General features: G+C 43.9%; 1 protein-coding gene across 2 annotated transcripts in view; it reads right to left on the bottom strand.

The window, feature by feature from the left end:
* The window catches only part of ANO2 (anoctamin 2), a 126,108-nt gene extending 111,297 nt beyond the window's left edge, over positions 1–14,811 (bottom strand). For both annotated transcript variants that reach the window (XM_063308379.1, XM_063308380.1), the window contains exon 1: positions 14,512–14,811. In XM_063308379.1, coding sequence (XP_063164449.1) covers positions 14,512–14,811 — 300 coding nt within the window. The remainder of the gene's footprint in view (positions 1–14,511) is intronic.
* Positions 14,812–20,100: the final 5,289 nt, after the last annotated feature.

The following is a 20,100-nucleotide window of genomic DNA, read 5'->3' as shown; positions in this document are numbered from 1 at the left end:
CTTGGTCACTATACAATGAAAAAGAATACCACCGATGCCGCCTCCCCAAACCCTGAAAAACATTTTTGGGGCAGGATTCAGGAAATTAAAAGGCACATTTCAGCCGCCGCGTCCCAGGTTTAACACCTTGCAGATCCATCCTGTGCTCAACTTCCATTCATCCAGAGTGATTAACTTGGAGAAATCACACTCTTGCAAGCTTAGTTCCCCCTCCAATGAAACTGAACACACATCCTGTTGAAATAATGTGTGAAATGTACGGCCTTCTTCTACGCCGCCCAGAGTCACTTGTTTGTGAGGTGGGTGGCTATGTAAATTTGACAAATAAATAAATAAATAAATGGTTTATGTACTTCATGATAAACCGAACATTAAAAATGAGCATAAGAAATGATCTGATTTCACAATCAGAAATGTTGCCCGACTTGCCTCCCGCACTTCCCCTATGCCCGCTCTAATAATTAGGGTTCGGTCTTATTCCCTTTAACTCTGAGAAGAGGAGCCAAATGCTCTTCCACTACTAAGGAATACATCAACCTCTACACAGGTTTTACTCTAGAAGAACACAGAGAGACTTCAAGGAGGTACAAAAGACCATTTTGTACCAAAATCCCCAGAGTCCCTTCTCTGAAGCTGCCATTTACATGGGAAGAAACCAGCCAGTGGGACGCACCTGTTCTCCTTCCTCCTTATGGTTATCCACCAAACTAATGACAACAGGTAGAACTACCAGCCTTAGGACTGGCAATGAAGATACTGAAGTGGGGGAAAGCTTCCGCCTTTTGGGATCACATCAACAGTAGAGGAACCAGCAGCCAGGAAATACGCTGCAGACACGTACTTGGTAAAGCAGCCATGAAGGCCTTGGAGAAGACATTCAAATGCCATGATGTGTCTCTACCTACAAAGATCAGAACTGTGCAGATACAGTATTCCCTACGATACTCTGTGGAACTGAAAGTTGGACTTCGAAGAAGCAAGTCAGAAAGAGTATCAACACTTTTGAACTTTGGTGTTGGAGAAGACTCCTGAGAATATCATGGACAGCCAAGAAAACAAACAGAAACTAGAATAAACCAATCCAGAGTTCTCACTCAAGGCACAATTGACCTGGCTCAAATTATCGTATTTTGGACACATTATGCAAAGACCTAACTCTCCAGAGAAGGCTCTGATGCTGGAAAGGTAGAAGGAAAGAGAAGAAGAGGACAACCAGAGCAAGGCGGGTGGACTCAGTTACAATGGCGATGAGTGCACCATTAGGAGGCTTGAAAGAACAGGTTAGGCACAGATTGTCATGGAGAAAGTCTATCTACATGGTCACTAAGAGTTGACACCAACTTGATGGCACATAGTCAATCAACCAACCAATCAAGGTTATAGTAGAACTTCCAGATCACTTGCATTTTTACTTGTCAGATTAGGGAATCAGCACATTGGTTTTTTCCTCCATTATTAAAACCACACTCATCTTCTTTGAATCCAGCTTCCCTCAATATACATCCAGCATACAGTTGAATAAATAAGGGGAGGGATATACCCTGGTCTCACTTCTTTACCAAATTGTAGCAAGTTTGTTTTGTCATGTTCCATCCAGACTGTGATCTCCTATACTATGCATACATTTTGCATGAGAACAAGGAACGTTCTGGGTTTCCCATTTCCTTAAGGATATTCCACAGATTGACATCGTTCAGACAGCTGAAGGTCTCTATAATCAATGAAGCACATATTTCAATCATCCCCAGGCATGTGGAGCGGCCCCTGCCTTCCTCCGCAGAGCTAGCTTTCCACCAGCAGGTGGGTGTGATTTGCATCGCCCAGGCGGGGGCTTTGGGGGGAAATGTTCTTCTTCCTGTACCTGAACATTCCTTCCTTTCTCTCAGGCCAAGCAAATATTTCTGTTGAAAGAGGTCTATTCCTCCCTCCAATGAAGAAGCCTAATACCCCTAAAGAAATTTAGTAGCTTATTTAATACTTTTGTTCGGTATGTGTTTATTGGTATGCAGCTGTTTTTTCCCACCACAACCACCACCACTTGAATACTTAGTTCCTTGTGTGCTTTGATGTCTGTGAGTAGGCAGTAAACTTAATCCTTAAACGAAGAAACTGTTCCAAGTGAGAGTTATGAAATCTTGCCAGTGTCACAGGAGCCCTGAGTGCATCCGAATGTGGGCTAAGTTTAGCGGTGTGTCTGGGGACCAGATGTGGTAACGAGTTGATCAAGGCTTTTCTGAAGAGGGAAAGACAAAGGGAGACTCAGGGGCTGGTCAGGGCTGCCCACTAAAACGCGGACAGTGAACGGGAGGAAGGCTAAACCAACTGTCTCTGTGCACCCTGCGAGGTGGCAAAGCTCTGGGCATCTTTTGAAGGCCTGGAGAAGGTGAAGGCCACCTTTTATCCTAACACAGAAGCTTTTTCTGTTTGGAAGTGAGGCAGCTTTAGTGGAGGCCATTCTACTGACAAAGACAGGATGTGGCATGTTTCAAGATGAGGGGCCTGGGCCATGTTCCATCCTTGGTGGAATGCCAAGGCCCCAAGTGTACTCCCTGGCAGAGGATGAAGCAGCAGTGCACAACTTTCCCGAACCGAGGTCAAAGAGCATTCTTCATTGAATACAGAGGCTAAAACTTCTAACACCCTGCTGAAGATGCCCTTAGCATCAGTTCAGCGATCTTACAAGTCTAGCTGTAATTAGTTGTGCCTACAGAAACCTTTCGCTTCTACTTGCCCAGCTACCACCGATGGTGTGCAGCATCTCAAAAATGCAACTGGAGATGCAAAAAGACGTAGAAGATGGGGACCCAAATGATGTAAAACTATTCTTGAATAAAGGTTAGGATTAAAAAGGATGATTTGGAAAAGATGAGAGAGGAGAATGTGATGAAGGCACAGAAAATGGATAGAGAAAGGGTTTCCCCCTTTCTCTGAGAGTGCAAGAGCCCTGGTCATCTACCCTGGCTGAAAAGAAACACTGCTGCACATATAACTAAATTGGATCGGGTCACAATGCATTAGAGCAGTGTTTCTCAACCTTGGCAACTTTAAGCTATATGGACTTCAATTCCCAGAATTCCCCAGCCAGCATGGCTGGCTGGGGAATTCTGGGAGTTGAAGCCCATACGCTTAAAGCCCAAGGTTAAGAAACACTGCATTAGAGTAAGATAGGAAAATAAAAATGGAAAGTAGCTTTCACCTAGACCGGCTTCTCCTTAAACAGACAAAGCCCTTCATCATTTCAAAGTTTGCCCTGCCCTTCTCTGAACAGTTGGAGACAGATGTGAATGCTGACCATGCTCCCTGCTGTAAGAAACAGATCCAGCATTTAGCAGGGAGTGATCCAGAGACCATCGTCCAATGAAAGTGGCTCTTCTTGACTTTGGTAGTCTGATGTACATGGCCACTGTCTCCCCTTCAAGGCTCTCCAAGAATACCACGGGGTGTGGTAAGCCCTCCAGCTCCCTATATCAGACCAGCTTGGCAGTGGGAGGTTTGGGGCCCCATGGCCCCAAAGGGAATCCAAGGCCCAGCCTCATCCGCCCAGGCCCCTGGGTCAGCCATACCTGCATCCTACCCCATCTCCATGTAAAGAATTTGGGTGGGTGGGCTGTGGTGGAAAAGAAGCGAGGTTGATCCAAGAGCAGGTCTATCTCTTTTATGGATCTATGTGATTATAGATGTTTTACAAGAGATTAAGGGGGAAAGTGAAGTTATTGGACCGATTTTAAATGCCTTTTAATTTTACGCTAAAACCAGGGAATTGATATACAGATAGTCCTCGACTTATGACCACAATTGGGACCAGAACTTTTGTTGCTAAGTGAGGCACTCATTAAGTGAGCCATGCCTGATTTTACAACCTTTTTTGCCATGGCCGTTAAGAGAATCACCACGGTTGTTAAGCGAATCTGGCTTTCCCATTGACTTTGCTTGTTGGAAGCCAGCTGGGAAGTTTGCAAATGGCAATCGCGTGACCTTGGAACGCTGCAACCATCATACATACATGCTGGTTGCCAAGCGCCTGAATTTTGATTGTGTGACCAGGGGGACGCTGTAATGGTTGTAAGCACGAGGACCAGTCATAAGTCACTTTTTCCAGCACTGTCATAACTTCGAATGGTCGCTAAACTAATGGTTGTAAGTCGAGGACTACCTGTAATGTATTTAAACTGAATTTTAGGTATTTGTTTTAAAAAGTGAGAGCATGAACTGTCATAGGATATTTCTAAAAAAAAACAACCCCAAATATCTACACCTAGTTGCAGTCTGTTTACTTTTCTGCATCCATTAGGAAGGGATGGCATTCACTGTATCCCACACTCTTGAGGTTCCTCCGTACTTTCCTTTTGTTTGCAATTGGAAGAAGGCAGATTGCGTGCACGGTTGCATGTAGGAATCCCCTTTAGCTTGCTAGAAACATCGCGTTGCAGGAATGATGGTGCCTGCAGGCGCCGTATTGTGCCCCCTGTACTCTATAGACACAAAGAACCTGAGAAAAGGTCAGAAGCTGTCTTTTAGAAGGAAAGGGAGAGGAATATTTTAATTACGGCACCGTCTGTGTTGACTCAGAACCATCAGTGGACAGGCTTTGCCAGAACTATATGAGAGTTTTTTAAAATAAGCTTTTAAAATTCAGACCTAAGCTCTGCACAACTTCCAGCTTAAATTACCAGTTTAGCAAGGTAAGCAGCAGAGAGCAGAGAAAGCAGTGGATGAGAATAAGAGAAAGGGGATGGGAGCAGCATCAGTAATAGGCTCAACGAAAAAAATGCCAATCATCACATTTTTGAGACAGTTTTTAAAAAACTGTTTCAGTGGAAAAGTCTGGAGGAATGGAAGAGAGAGAGGAGTGGATTTCAATTTCTGTTTATAGAGTTGAACCATTCCATGCTACATCTCCCTGAATATTTTCCGGTGCAGCCTTTGCACAACAAAACTGTTTATTACAAGTTACTGTTTGTGCCATGATTGTTCCTGTAAGAGCATCACTATAGTAAAGATGCAGTTCTGGGGGTAAAACTGCTGCTGGAAGAATAAGGACAAGGCGTGAAATACAAAAGGAGAGGCTGCTTTATGATTCTTTTAAAAATGAAAGTATTTTTTTGCAGTATAGTCCTCTTCCCCCGCAACATCAACCCACAAACTGAGTTTGATTCCTCAAATGCTTGAATTACATGGGAAATGTGGGGGGAGCTTTAATGAAATCCATAAACCCAACCTTCTGACAAAACCTGATTTTTGCTATACCAGCCAACCTTCTGACAAAACAGCAGCCAAGAGGGACACATAATACTACTGATCTACAGACCATGGACTGAAGTTGGTGGCACCTACGGAGGATTCGCTCAGACCCTCTGCAGATGTTGAGATGGAAAATCCATTGTCCATCCTGGGAACCAGAGAAGAGGGTATCTGAAGGGGACAGTGTCTATGCTCACACTAGGGAAGCCAAAGTAAGGTTTCCTGTCACTATCTCTGCCCTCCCACATTCATTGGTCCTTTTGGGGTCTGCTATGGCTCTGGATAAAAAAAATCTGTACTGGACAAGGAGCAACCTGGACTGGGAAAATGCCGACCAGGGAAACCACCCAGGGAGTTTCACAGTCCCAACCATTGTCTGCCCATGCTCCTTATGAGCACCTCTTTCTTAAGTATTGCCCTGTTCCAGCTGCCTGCATTCAGATTGCATGAGTAATCTGTGGCTGCCCCAAGGTAGACACTTATTCAGTTATTCTGGTAAGCCACTAGAGGGCAGCAAGCAGTTAGAGGTTTCTCTTTCCTGCCATCGATGGGGTGCACAGAGTTTTGCAGCCCAAATCTGTTCCTGCATTTTTGATCGCACTGCAAAGACAATCATTTCCTGACCCCTTTTCAACAATTTGAAAAGAAAATGTAAAAAGAAAAATAAAGCCTGTGGTAGCAGAAAGAATTTTGGAGAGCTGCTTGCATTCTTTCTTTCTCTGTTCAACCCCCTTGTGCCCATGGAATGAAATGAAAAGACAAAAGCGAGAGACCCCATTTTTGCAAGACCATGCTAGGATCTCTTCTCTCTGCTGGGAGCAGGAGGAGAGAGTGGATTTTGTTAATCTGTGCATGGCAGAACCGACTAAGAGGGTGCAATGATGTTTAAAAGAAGGAAGCAAAACTCTGGGACTTCTTGGGGTTGAAACTAATCCTCTCTGACCTCAGTGCCGGCATGGCTCTTGTATTCACTCAGCAACTGGTTCGCATTTATGACCATTGCAACATTCCGTGGTCATGTGATCACCATTTTCGACATTCCTGGCCAGCTTCTGGCAAGCAAAATCAATTGGTAATTGTGTGATTCACTTAATGACCATGTGGTTCGCTTAATGCCCATGGTGAGTTGCTTAACCACCACCACAAAAAGGACGTAAAATCAGGTCAGATTCACTTAATGAGTGCCTCACTTAGCAACTGAAATTCTGGTCCCTGGTGAGTGGTCGTTAAGTGAGGACTACCTGTAGCCTTAAAAACTGAAGTTTTCAGAAGAGCTTTTATTTAATAGGCATCATTGGGATCCCTATTATTACCAGCTGCAATAGTTTCTGAAAGGTTTTGACTCTTTTAAGTGTTATTATTTCTGCATGACTCTCTTTTTTGGTCATAATCATTTTGCTTCTTTTGCAGTATACTGCCATGAATCCATATAGGTATGACAAAATAAATAAATGAAGAAACTTCGCTTCTGCAAGATCCTGCACAAGCTTGGTATATATTTCACACTGTACTGAAGTGAGCTATAAGGCAGAAGGTTGATCTTTATGTACATGGCTGATTTTTTTTTAAAGAAAAGTGGAGGGTTATTGTTCTTCCTCAATAATTTCAGGTACTGAAAGAAAATAGTAGAAAGAAAACAGTAAGGTGCTTGATTTTCTTAGGGACCACCAAGCTGCCCCCTGAGAAAGTTGAGGGTTCCACTGTTTACTTGACAATTTAGCTGATTCTTGCACTGAAGCAAGCTGACGTTTATTGTGACATAGCATAAATCACAACACAACACAACACAACACAACACAGTCTATAAGATTCCTTCCAGCTCATGTGACACCAGCTTCTCAGCAAGATGGCAAAATGCTAACAGGTAGAGACAGAGTCACCCAACACCTCTCTTGGGACAGACGTCCTCAAGAACTTCGCATGCAACTGGAGGAGGCATTGAGTGGAGTGCTGACTAGGCCAGTTCTGAGTCCTGTATTCACCAACATTTTGATTAAAAACTTAGAGGAAGAGGCGGAGGGAATGCTTCTCAAACTTAGAGATGATACAAGACATCAGAAGTCGGCAACAAATTATCTTAGTAATTTAGAAAAATGGGCCGAAAACAAGAGAATGGAGAGCAAACGCAGTTTTACTCTTCTGGGAAGAAGGGAATAATTTCTTTATTGTTTTCTGGATTTAATTTCTGTATGCAGTTTGATCAGTTTATCAGCTAATGTAGGGGAAGCCTTTTCTGATCTCCTACACTGGGACGGACGGCAGCCAGACCGGAATTTGGTTTCTGCATTTCTCGTCCTGGCCTGGAACTCCACCTTGCTGACATCCTCTAGACCAGCGTTTCTCAGATTTTCTGCAATCGTGGGCCACTTCGTAAATGTTTGTAACATTCATGATTTGTTTATTACTTCAATGTATGTAGCCACCCATCTCACATATATGACTGGGGGGCTTACAACATTTAAAAAACAAAAACAAAGGAATACCATATAAAAGGCATATAAAAACATATAAAAACATACAACATAATTGGCAGCTGAGACATAAAAACAATCCACAACATCCAACCCAACCTCTGCACAGGATCTACCACAGAACCAGACCCCCAAGCCCGCTGACGAAGCCTGGCCTTTAAGGCCTTACGAAAAGCCAGTAGGGTCAGATGCAGAGACCACCCAATTAAATGAACTCCCCCGCCCTACAATTTTCATCTCTAAGAAGGTGAAAGAGCATTTTGGCGGATAAGAACATGATTATAATTGCATCTCTCGTGTGCCTTCTCATCCACTTTAAACACTTCCTCAAATGAAATTTGCTATCAAAAACTTTAATAAGAAAATTAACTCTTCCTCAACCGCCCAGATTATTTTATGCGCCCCTTTCCATAGCATTGCTCATTGACCGAATAGACGTTACTGGTATTGGTATCCCAAACACCCAGTCTGAGCACAAACATGCTGGCCAAGCAGGCTCTTCAGCAGGTTTTTCTCAGAGCTAAGGGGTCGGCTCCAGGTTGGCAGAGGAGGGAGACAAGGCTGTATCTCCTCCCTTTATCTATGCCAAATGTATATTGAGGAAGGTTGAATTGGAAGAAGATGAGGGTGGTTTTAGAACTGAAGGAAGAAACATCAATAAACGGTGCTATGCCAATACCACAACTCTGAGAGGTGAACATGCAAGTGATCTGGAAGCTCTGCTAATGAAACTCAAAGAGCACAGGGAAAAAATGGGACCACAATTAAACATAAAGATCAAATTATTGACAACAGGCACAGCAACCAGCCTTAGAACTGACAATGGAGGTATCTTAAGAGGTGGATAATTTCTGCCTTTTAGGATCGATTGCCAAAAGTAAAGGAACAATCAAGAAATATGCAGCAGACCAGCACATGGCAGAGCAGCCATGAAGGCCGCAGAAAAGATATTCGGGCGTTGTGGTGCATCTGTACCGACAAAGATTAGGACTGCGGATGATGCAAGCAAGTGACACTCAGTGCAAGTGCAAGTTGGTCTTTGAAGATGCAGGAAAGAAAAGGCTTTTGAACTTCGGTGTTGGAGAAGGCTCCTGAGAATACTATGGACAGTCAAGAAAGCAAAAGAAAAAAAAATGGATCATCAGACAAATCAACCCAGCGTTCTTACCTGAGGCAGAAATGGCCGATCATACTTTAGACACATTATAGGGACAGACCTCTGGAAAAGTCTGTACTGGTGGGGAAAGTAGAAGGAAAGAGAGGGAGAGGACAACCAGCAGAAAAGTGGAGGGACTCAGTTACAGTGGCGATGGGGGCACCGCTGGGAGACCTGAAGGATTAGGTTAGAGATGGATCCTCCTGGAGAAAATCTATCTGTGGTTGCTAAGAATCAATAGTGATCTGATGGCACATAAGAAGTAACTTTTCTTTTTGAGGTGCCTGTGCAAGTTCACTGCTCCATTTAGCACAACCCCTGTCAGCTCTTGGCCAGGAATTGCACTTGAGGCATCTTTGCTGTGGTCCGTTTTCAGAATCATTGTATCTGTACTACACACCATGCACTTCCGTCAAACCATTTCAGTCCATAACCCATCTTCCTGCACCTGGGGATAGAGGGGCTGAGGCACCAGACAGACTTTGGCCATCTGACTAACCATGAACTGGGGAAATCTGTGAGAAACCACAGTTTGAGAATTACTGTTTTAAAGATTATAAATAGTTAGAAGTTGAAATATAAAACAAAGGGAAAAGAAACACTGTAAATGCTAAGAATCTGGTGACAAAGCTGGCCCTGCTAGGTGCTGCCTGTGTCGAGGCTCCATATCTGGACCACCACCACATAACACAGGATAAACTACTGTGGGACGATCCTGGCTTATTACACCATATACAGGTGTATTTATCTCCTTCCTTTTCCTCTACCCAGCAGAGAATCTTAGCACCTTCATCTGTGTAACTCCACCACTACCATGGCTTTCAGTCAAACATCAGTCAGTCAATCAATCAATCAATCATCTTCTGATTTTTCTAACACACTTGGTCTGAGTGTTGATGCTGGCCAACCAGCTTTCATTTTTATGGGTCTGCACTGCCTGCATTCATTTCTAATATTTGAGTTAATTCTATTCTTCATTTTTTTTCAGCTAGTTCCCATTAAAATAATGTGAACATTCTGATCTGTGCATAGATGTGTTAAATGAGCAGACACCTTTTTTTGAGATACTTGTGCATGAAGGGTAGGATAACTCTATGAAGTTATTTTACTGACCGCATTAAAAGATTCCTTCATATGTAGATTAAGTTTAGAGGAGTGTCTGGGGAATAGATACGCTACAGCTGTGACGGTCAGATATTAAGACATTTTGCTGTTCTTCAGGTGAAGGGCCTGGAAGACGGTTAACCCCAAACTCTGCCCCACTTTTGGTCAGCTGCCAAAGCATCATTAGCAACAGTGTGCTTTCACCCCACGTGGTTCAGCTCACACAAGTGGAGAACGGGGCAGCATTTCCAGTGGTTCAAGCAAGACACATTAACAGAAGCATTCTGAACATCCTGAGAGGGATGCTCAGGTTACCCACTGATGTGGCTATCTGACAATACGGCAAAGGCCTGAGACTCAAAGGTTGAGGGTCATGCTGTTAACACTAGGATGGCAAGCGTTTCAGTCCTATTTTTCTCTCTATAGCAGTGTTTCTCAACCTTGCAACTTTAAGATGTGTGGACTTCAACTCCCAGAATTCCCCAGCCAGTATGCACTGGCTGGGGAATTCTGGGAATTGAAGTCCACACATCTTAAAGTTGCAAGGTTGAGGAACACTGCTCTATAGCCTTGATCCCCAGCAGTTGATACTTAGGGTTCTAACCTTCTGTTCTGTTCTATTGTCTTCTGAAGAAGGCTACATCAAGAGATGGGAAGGGTCCAGTTTAGAATACCGAACCTATCAGCAGTAAGTGAGCAGAAAACAGGTGAGGGTGTGAGGAAATTGTTGCACAGCTATTCTGTTGGCAACACTTGGGTGAAGAGGCCTGGTACAGTTCAGTCATCGGATGAAGAGGGATTGAGACAGATCTCTGATGTATTTTGATCTCCACGGTTAATAAGAGGAGAGCCCGCTTGCCAAAGACGAAGATTAATCATTGACTCACAGTATGGATGCGCTGAAAAGGACGTTCCCTCCATGGCTCCACAGGGCAGACAATGCCACTGCTTAACAGCCATTGCTCCTTCTCCCTTGATGCTCGTCTTGTTGGCAGACTCTGAGATCCGCTTGTTTGTCCTCCTTTTAAACTTCCTTGCACACCTCCTACTTGCACCCTCAGCCACAAGCTCTCAGCTGGCTCAGACCTCAAGAACCCAACAGTTCCACCCTGAGCTACATATATTCTCTATTATTTGCACCTGAGCTGCTAGTTAAGGACTGTGACTTCACCCACTGGGTAAGCTGCCCACCCCGGGCTACGTGCTCAGACCTTGTGCTCAGTAAGCAAACACACAGACAACCCTCAGCCAGAAAACCACAGAGCCCCACCTGCCAGTCTAACAACCCCCCCCACCGCCCCAAAGATGCAGCTACCCACTCTCTAGATCTCCTGGTACTTCTTTGGTCTCCTACATTTTTTCTGGATGTTTGACTATTTCTGTGTTTTATAGTATTTTATGGCTGCATTTTGTACACCAGACTCATAACAGATTGGGGTGGCTTATACATTTCCTAGACTAACAGACTCCCAGCTGCATGTCCTCTTTCCACAAGCAGCCTTTTGTTTTTATGTCCAACACTTTCAAGAACCAGTTGCTCTTGGTGAGAGAAGGAGAATGGCTATGTCCTCCGGGGATAGGATACAAGCTATTTAACGTCTACAGAGATTATGGTGACATTTATCAACTAGCCAGTTCAACGTAGTCAGAGGGTCAATAGCTAAGCTCCTCTCGGGACAGCAATGCTGGGCATCCAGAAAGGTGAGGATTACTCCTCAGACACTGAGGGGGACAATGTCAGGGTGAAATGGTCACCCTGCAAGGAGAGCAGAGCCTTTTAAGAAGAATGAATATATCTTAATTTATTTAAGTTAACTTGTTATTACATAATGGTTAAATTTTATCACACTAATCCATCCTTGCACACCTCAGTTGATTCCCAGTTTTAAATCAAACACCTCCCTCTCGGGATCCATTTCCTTCTGTGCCAGTCCTTCCCTCTCTTCCACTCGTCTCCTGAACATGCTGCTCTGGGGGCTGTTCTGATGCAGGGTGGGAGCGGAAGGCCTTTGGAACTATTATCGCAGCTAGTAGTTAAAACTTCCTGCACATAAAACAATCACCCTCTCCGTTACACCACTGAAATTTGACCCATTTCCTGCTGATCCTTGGTGAGTTTCAGGATGCTGGGGAGGGGGCATCCGGGCTTTCCAGGAGGCACAGAACCTGCCACTCTGTCTCCAAGCCACACTGTTTGTGCCCTTAAAGTCCTTACAGAGTCAACAAGCCCCACAGATTTCTATAAAATTTGAAGGGCTCCAGCCTTCTGGTTGCCAATAAAGTTCACCCCATTCTGCTGGGAAATAAGAAAGCCTCCGCTGACCATGTTTTCCGCACATTGGATTAGGGGAGAATGGAATGTCCTGTCCTGAACTTCGCTTCCGATTCAGGCAGGGGATAAGAGCGCCCTGCTTTCAGAGAACCAAGGCTTGGTTACTTCCATACTCCAGATTGGCTGCTAGAACAACAGACTAATCTGTGCAATTTTTAATGCACTGGGAATCTAAGAATGAAATAAAATTGTTGTGTCTTGGTAATGCTGGAAGGAACTATCTTGCTGTGAAATATTCTTGCTGGGTGGGATAGGTTGAGGGAAAGGCCCAACTCCTTCAAAATTTTAATGATTCCAGTATATCGAGGGCTGATACTAAGACTTAGCATCAGAATAGGAGTATGTGGCCATTCTGGTGTGCTTTCTTCTCCTATTCATGTTAGAGTTTTGTTCATTTACGTTACAAGTTAGACTTTTCAAGAGTAATACCCACACATCGTACTCGGGTTTGTGGCTGGGTCCACGGGGAATGTTCAGAGCGCAAACCTAATGTTCAGATACTCCAGGTCCCTGTAGGTGTCTCGGAGTGAAGCCCAGGGGACAGGCATGTCTCCAGACTGGAAAGGTTTAGCAAAGGCCAAGGATGATATAACAAATTTCATTTTCCATTGTATGCACACATGTTGTTTGTTTGCTTTTTTATCAGTGGAGTCTCCGGTCATACTGCCTTGGCATACTTGAAGTCCTGCGAAGGGCTTCTCTGAAAGACGACATCAGAATGTGCACAAGTGTGAGCTATCACACTCGGCTTTTTAAAAGCAAAGAACTGTTGTCTGTCTGTAGGCCACAACCTGGTCTGCATATTGTGCTAAGCCACAGTTTGCTTTAGGAAACTGCCTTTATTCAAAACCATGAGCCAAAATGAAACAAACCACATTATGTTTTCATGCAATGTCTGACCCAGATTTTTACTTCCCTTGAGTGAAGGGATCATGATGCCACCAGCTGAGATGGCTGTTCACGGAGCCACTGGCCAGAAATGGGCCTGTCTCCTGCAGTGGCAACCACAACACATCTCCATCCAACCTGCTCTTTGGGGTTGTGTCTCAGAGGCTGCATCCCAGCCCAGTTTAATACAGTCCTCCCTGTTGCACCAGCTGCCTTGCTGAGCTTAGAGACAAACAGGATTCTCTTGGCTACCGTGCAGATTAAAGGAAGGCCGATTAAGGCCTGTCCAGATCTGCAGTTCAGCAGAATCAGTAAACAAAGAATAAGCAAAGGAAACGGATCCAATACCCTCATGCCCCACTTCGCTCAGACCGAGATTTTAAGTAACAGCCAAATATGTTCAACTAATGCCTGGATCAGATTTACTTCCCACTGAATTGGGAGTTTCCACCATTAAAAACCTTGAGGATACAGACTGAATCTGAGCTTAATATTTCTTATCCTGTGCACGGGATTGTCACTTATGTGTTTAGCATCCTATTTGTGTGAAACACACTTGACCTCACATCATGTCTTTTAAAATAATGCTTCACATTTCTGCAGGCGAATGTTGTCTGCCCAAACCTCAAATCTTGGAGTTCCAACTTAATCCTTAATGACTCTACTGTCAACTTAGAGTCAAGTTGGTCAACTCACTGCCAAAGGTCACCTAACAGAAAATTCAGCACGATGAGACAAGAAGACACTAAGTTTGGGATTCTGCTATTCTTCCTAAGGGGAGCATCTCCTGTGATGAAAATGCCATATCCCGTTTGAAGAAAAGTCCCTCTCAAGGCAGGATTAAGAACTGTTTAGACATCAGTAGCTAGTAAAACAATCCCCTGCCCTCAAGCCACCTCAACAACAATGAAATCACAGGGTGTGAATTATGCATGCATAAATCCTGCACATGGAATCTAATCATCTCACTTCGCAGGTTCACAATGCTGCCGTATGGCATGACCTAAGCAGGCAGCTACGTTGTTTCCTTCAATTCTTCTTACATTGCCAGGGCAGAACATGGAAGCGTCCAAGTCCTGCTTTCTTCCACTGCATGGATAAGTGCTCTGTTCTATGTTATGTTGCATGGAGAAAGATCCCCTCTTTGCTTTTAAAAAGAGAGAAATGATGCAAATCTGTCAGGCATTCCTCACATGACTGCAGCAGGAGCATCATGCTGCTCAGGACCTTATGAACATGTGAACAGCAGCAAAGAAACTCCCTTGTAATTACCAGTCCACTAAAGGACAACCAACCCCACGCTGTCGAGTTTCTCTTACCTCCACATCCTTTTCTAACTCCAAACCAGCTTCCATCAGGTTGCGTTCAAACTCCTCCCGCTGCTCCTGCTTTGCTCCCTCCAAAACATCCTGCGGAGTCAGATCGATGACCTGGGCATCTGGAGTGGATCCCTCCTGCTGTTTCTGCTGGTTCTTGCCCGTCTCCCCATTAGAAATAATAGCCAATGATGCCGGCCGGTGTAAGAGGCCTGGAGAATTGCTGCCAGGGTCTGAGGAATGCTTCCGATAGTGATAGACTAAGACGTAGTCCACTTTCCTCTTGCTATCTCGGAAATGCATCCCTCCGGGTGAAGTGCTTTCCAGGACACCAACCTCAGCCCCATCCAGATAGTTGTTAATCACCTGGAAGAAAATCGGAAGGAATTTACTGAAAGGCAAAACGAGCAGAGGGGCTCACGGGCTTCCTACTTGCAAAACCATTGAAAAACGTCTGTGTGTGTGTGTGTGTGCGCGCACACGCGCCATATGTAGTATGTGCAGGGCATGTGCATTAACTGTTGAGTTTGGAGGAATGAAGCAGGTGGAAATCAGATTAAACCGCGCGGGACATTTTGATTTCACAAGCTTGGTGCAGAAAGGCACTCACAGAGTACATACTTTGGGATGATCAATACAAACCATCTAAGACTGGTGTGCGAAGAAGGCAAGTCCCACTCCCTAAAAAAGAAAATAGGAGTAAAAGAACATCTATGCTGGATGAAGCCAATGCTTGTTACAGGTCCTCTGCTGAGATACTTTGAGCATTCCTCTCCACAGGTGACTTTTTTTCTCCTAGCAATATAAATGGAAGCATAAAATACATCCTCACTTCCCCACCCCGCTTAATCTCCTCTGCATCCTTAGTTATTCAAGGCCTGAACCTGACTCTTCTTCCCAAACATACACACAACTGAAACTCAATGACACGCAATATTCTGGTAGTCTTGGAAACCACTAAATATGCACCTTTAAAAAAAAGTTGCAAAATATTGTTTCCATACAATAAATGTAGAACCCAGGACATCAGTTGACGGCCACCTTTCCTACTCAGCTGATTAGCACCGTTCCCCCTTATTTGGTATTTAAAGAAATAATGCCCCTACTGACAATATCTATGGACTGGCTTTGACTAGTTGGCTAGCCAGCTGAGACTCAGTTAATAAACTTGTACTGACTCCCTACATTCCGACACGTGTCCTATCTATGTCAAGTAACCCACAATTGAATGGATTCATACATTGGGGGAGCATATTGGCGTGGTTCACTCTGCCAAAACATAGCTCACTTAAGGGGTCAGAATTGCTAGGCTGTGTGAATGCAGCCCGCCCATGTGGTTTTCGAGAGAACACAGGACAAAGTGTTGCAGCTGACTAAGGAGTACCAGGAAGGACATTTTGGGGAGGATAACCCTGAGAAGCCACTTCAGCTGCTCCCCATCTTAATGTGGCAAATGTTTCATGTGTGGTTAACTTGAGGAAGCAAAGTTGTGGCATGTTTTGCTCCCTGAGTTCCAAGACAACAGTGCTCCTTTGCTTCAGCTTCTGTGAACTTCTTGACAAGAACAAGGGAATAGGGATGTTATTGCCTTGGGAGTCATCAATTTGAAAACAAGTCCTCCTTAGAAAGCCCAGCTTAGCAACAGCATGCAAATAAGAAGGTAATTCAGTAATTTCTTCATTTTTTAAAATAACAAACGTGTCTTGTGAAATACACAACTCCTTATGCACCAGACTTATACCAAGATCCCACTTTCTCTTCTTTTAAATGCCTTCAAAACTCTCCCTTAATCGTCTCATGTCTAACTAAAACACAGCCTGCCACACACACATACACACACACACACACATTTGCATTTGCTTAGATTTGTTTTTCCTTGCTTTTAACCTTCTTTCTTCATTTTGGTCTTCCATTATAGAAATCTGGATGCTCCATGGGAAGAAATCCAGGTTTGGTTTTCAAAGTTTTATTCTGCTTTTCATAGCATTCTTTTGCTGAAAGTTTGCTTATAAATCTTTAACTTGATGTAGCTGTGCAAAGCACAAAATGTTAGCCTACATTATCTTCTCTTACTAAATTTTTCATCTTCACAGCAGACAGAATTTCACTATCCCATTATGGTGCTTTCCATCCTTCCCCCAACACCTTTTTCCCCCAGAAAACAGGATATTTAAAAGTCATACTTGCTTGCAAGATCTGAATATAGAGTGCCCAATTAATCATCTGTTACACTTCATTTAGACATAAGAATTTACAGGGTGAGGGAGCTGCAGAAGTTCAAGTTTGTGTATATTGCACAACTACAGAAAAATCATAGGATTTGGTGCTGATGGTAGAAAGAAAACAAGTTTCCAGTCCTTATGCCTGTCAAAGAAATATGCAAGCCACACCAAGGAAAATATCCAGAACCAAAGGCAGTGACTTTCACAGAATTTTGGTCTGCTAGGAATGGAGGGTTTCAAACCACCCAAACTGTATTCTCCTTCCTCACGATTGGGGAAAACAAAGGACATTTGAGTTGATTTGCTGAATTTTAATATTCTACTAATTACAGAACGGTGGCTGCTAACATCATACAGATTTTTTACATTTTATTTTCCACCAGTCAAGTCTGTTATGGTATTTTGACATGTGCCCATGGTGCAGTTTCGATGTCGTACTTACAGGCAGTCCGTGCAGATTCTCTGGCTCCATTCCTGCCAGAGTGGGAAGTCCTGGCTGAAACTTCCAATCTACCCTTTCAAGTGGGGAGAGATGGAGCACATCACAACCACGGGTGTCACCCTTCCCTCGTTGCAGATCCAGGGAGATGCCTTAGGAAACCCATCGGCCAAGACTAGAGAAGACCGTTTTCCTGCTGCTGTTCTTTGTCTGTGGAAACTTAAACAAGAAAACTGCACAGAGAACCCAAAGGAACAAAACAAGACTTGTGTGGCTGCAAAGAAGTCACTGGAGCTGTTGTGCTGTTCATGATCTCTGGATTCCCAGTGGATTCATTCCAGGAGCTGCCATCGGAGAGGTCACCATAGTAACTCCAGGGAGAAAGAAGCAGGTGCAGCTACCGAGAAACTTCCAGAGTTTGCAGAGATGCTGGCGTTGAGCCTGCAGAAAAGGTCCAGGGCACAGTCTCCTCGGATCCTCAGCCCAGAGGTTCAGGATAGCAAGGGTGGGATTGTAGCTCTGGGGTCCTTATTGGGAAGAGGCTCCATGGAATTCTTGTCTGCTAAATCCCACAGTGGAGATTGGCACAATGAGAGAGGACTGGCAGGGAGGCATCTTCTTTGTGGCAAAGGATTGCATGCTCGTTTTTATTCTGTGGGGTTAACTGAGAAGGTGGGGAAGTCATAGAATGACATTCCTGAAGAAGGCAAGCTGTGATGGTGCACATGTGGGTTTTTCTGCTCCTGTTGCAAATTAACAAAATGGACAGCAATTGTTTGCTGTTGAAGTTCTGAGGCATAATCCTGGGTGGCCCTGGGAACCAATCTCCTGAGGATAGTCATGGCTAGTGCTTTGGGTGAACCAGGTCATCACAGCTTGTGCCACAAAACATAGTTAAAACAAATGAGTTGAGCTTTTAGCTCTTACTTATCTGATGTTTTTAAGTATAAGGTGCTTATGGTTGCAAAATGTTAAATCTAAACAACTCATTTGAAGATGTAGCGAGATGTGGAAAGCCAGCCATTGAATAACTTGCCCTCTTCCAGATGTTGATGAGCCAGAAACATCAGTGGCTTTTGGCCTAATAGCTAGTCATGAAAGATGCTGGACGATCTAGCAATATTTGGATACCCAGCTTAAGTCCTGAATTCTTTTAATTAAAAAGAAAAGGAGAGTTGTGACGATCCACTCCATTTTTTATTAACTCAGAAACTGTAGCCATACACCATGGTAGGATATGGAAAAGTTTTTTAATTAATACAAGTGAGCAGAACCACTGTGTGAAGAGCGGATTGGCAAAAGCACGCATATTTGCTGGTTTAAACACTCCAGTTTCACTCCCTCCTAATTAGCCCCTCCCACCTCAGTTCCATTTCCACAGCTCTGAACTGCCAGTCCTTTGATGTCCTGGCCGACTGACCTTGCTATCTGGCCCTCACCCCTTCTTCTTGTGTTCCAACGGTCTTGCACACCACTCCTATCTCTACAGCACTTTTTACTACTTTGCAGGCAGGCATCTAATTACTACAAACCCCATGTGTCTAATAACTACAGAATCTATCTAACAGCTTGGCAGGATGGCATCTGGGTGGATGGCATCCTGACAAGAGTGTTCATGTCAAGCTAAGAAATTAAGTCAAAACTGTTGGTGAACAGACCCCAAATGGCCAAGTTTAATGCATAAGATTGAACATCTATATAGATTACATGGTGTGGAATTTGAGATGGCTATCTGAAATGGTTATTTCTGTGGCATCTGAAGCCGAACGGGGACAGCAAGCATCTTAAGCCAAAGGCTGTTCTTTTTCACTTATTAAGGATCACATTAGAGCACAGATCTGAAGTACAAACCACCAAAGGTGTAGCAGGTTCTTGCAGATATGATATTTCCTTCCATAGTAACGTTGGTGTACAAACTAGCAGTTATGGTTTGCTATTTACAAAAAGAGGGTATTACCTTTCAAATATATATTTTTATATTAAAATATATTTTAGTTACATTTTATCTCAGGATTTTAATTCTTTGGCAAGTGCCTCCTTTTTCTGATACAGAAATTATACTCTATCACCACCTTAAGAGTGAGGGTCCCTCTCTGGCACAGTAAGTGTTCAGAAAGGAGTGCGACAGGGACATATTCTTGCCCGCCACTCTCTTTTCAGCTTGCATGTCAGTTCAGTGGTGGACCTCCTTCATAATCCAGACTTCCACAGACCTAAACTAGCAGGGTGCAAAATCCATATACTCTTCTATGCTGATGACGTATAATTCCATACTACTGTTTTAACCAAGAAGCACACTCTGAAAATAATTCCACAAACCCCTGTAGCACCCTTTCTCCACCTTTTGACCCTGGAGGAACCCTTGACATATTTTTCAGGCCTCAAAAGGGGACCCCCTGCACATTCAGGCTCCAATATAGTCCAGAAGTCACAAAATTATTCTATTTGTTTCACGTGTGGGCCTATGTGCATTAACAGTGTTCGTAAACTAAAAATAAAGAAGGAAGTTTACCTCTTTAATGTGAAGTTTCCCAAATTTGATTTTTTTTTTAATTGTGATCTGCCAGGGAACCCCTAGTGACCACTCATGGAACCCGAGGGGGCCATGGAACCCTGGCTGAGAAACCCTGGGCTGAAAAGAGCATTAGCAGCAGTATTCTGGCACTGCAGACAAAATCACCTGGTTCTTAATTTTGAAAAATCCAAAATTCTGGTCTTTGCTAACCCAACAATCAGGGAAAGTAGAAGAGCACAAATTAGAGCAGGTTGCTGCATTTAAATACCTTGGGGTAGTTTTCCACTCTAAAGGGACCTGGAACGCGCACCAGAATCACCGAGTGCAGCTGGCCCTTTTAAGGGCTTCTTTTACACAAGCAGATGGCAATTAATCCCTGTGGCATCAAAACCTTTTGAGGCCAAGCCACTGGCCCA

Source organism: Candoia aspera, chromosome 7, assembly GCF_035149785.1.
Source record: "Candoia aspera isolate rCanAsp1 chromosome 7, rCanAsp1.hap2, whole genome shotgun sequence".
In the NCBI taxonomy this organism is placed as follows: domain Eukaryota; kingdom Metazoa; phylum Chordata; class Lepidosauria; order Squamata; family Boidae; genus Candoia; species Candoia aspera.
The sequence above is the reverse complement of the archived record's forward strand: the minus strand, read 5'-3'. Positions and strand labels throughout refer to the sequence as shown.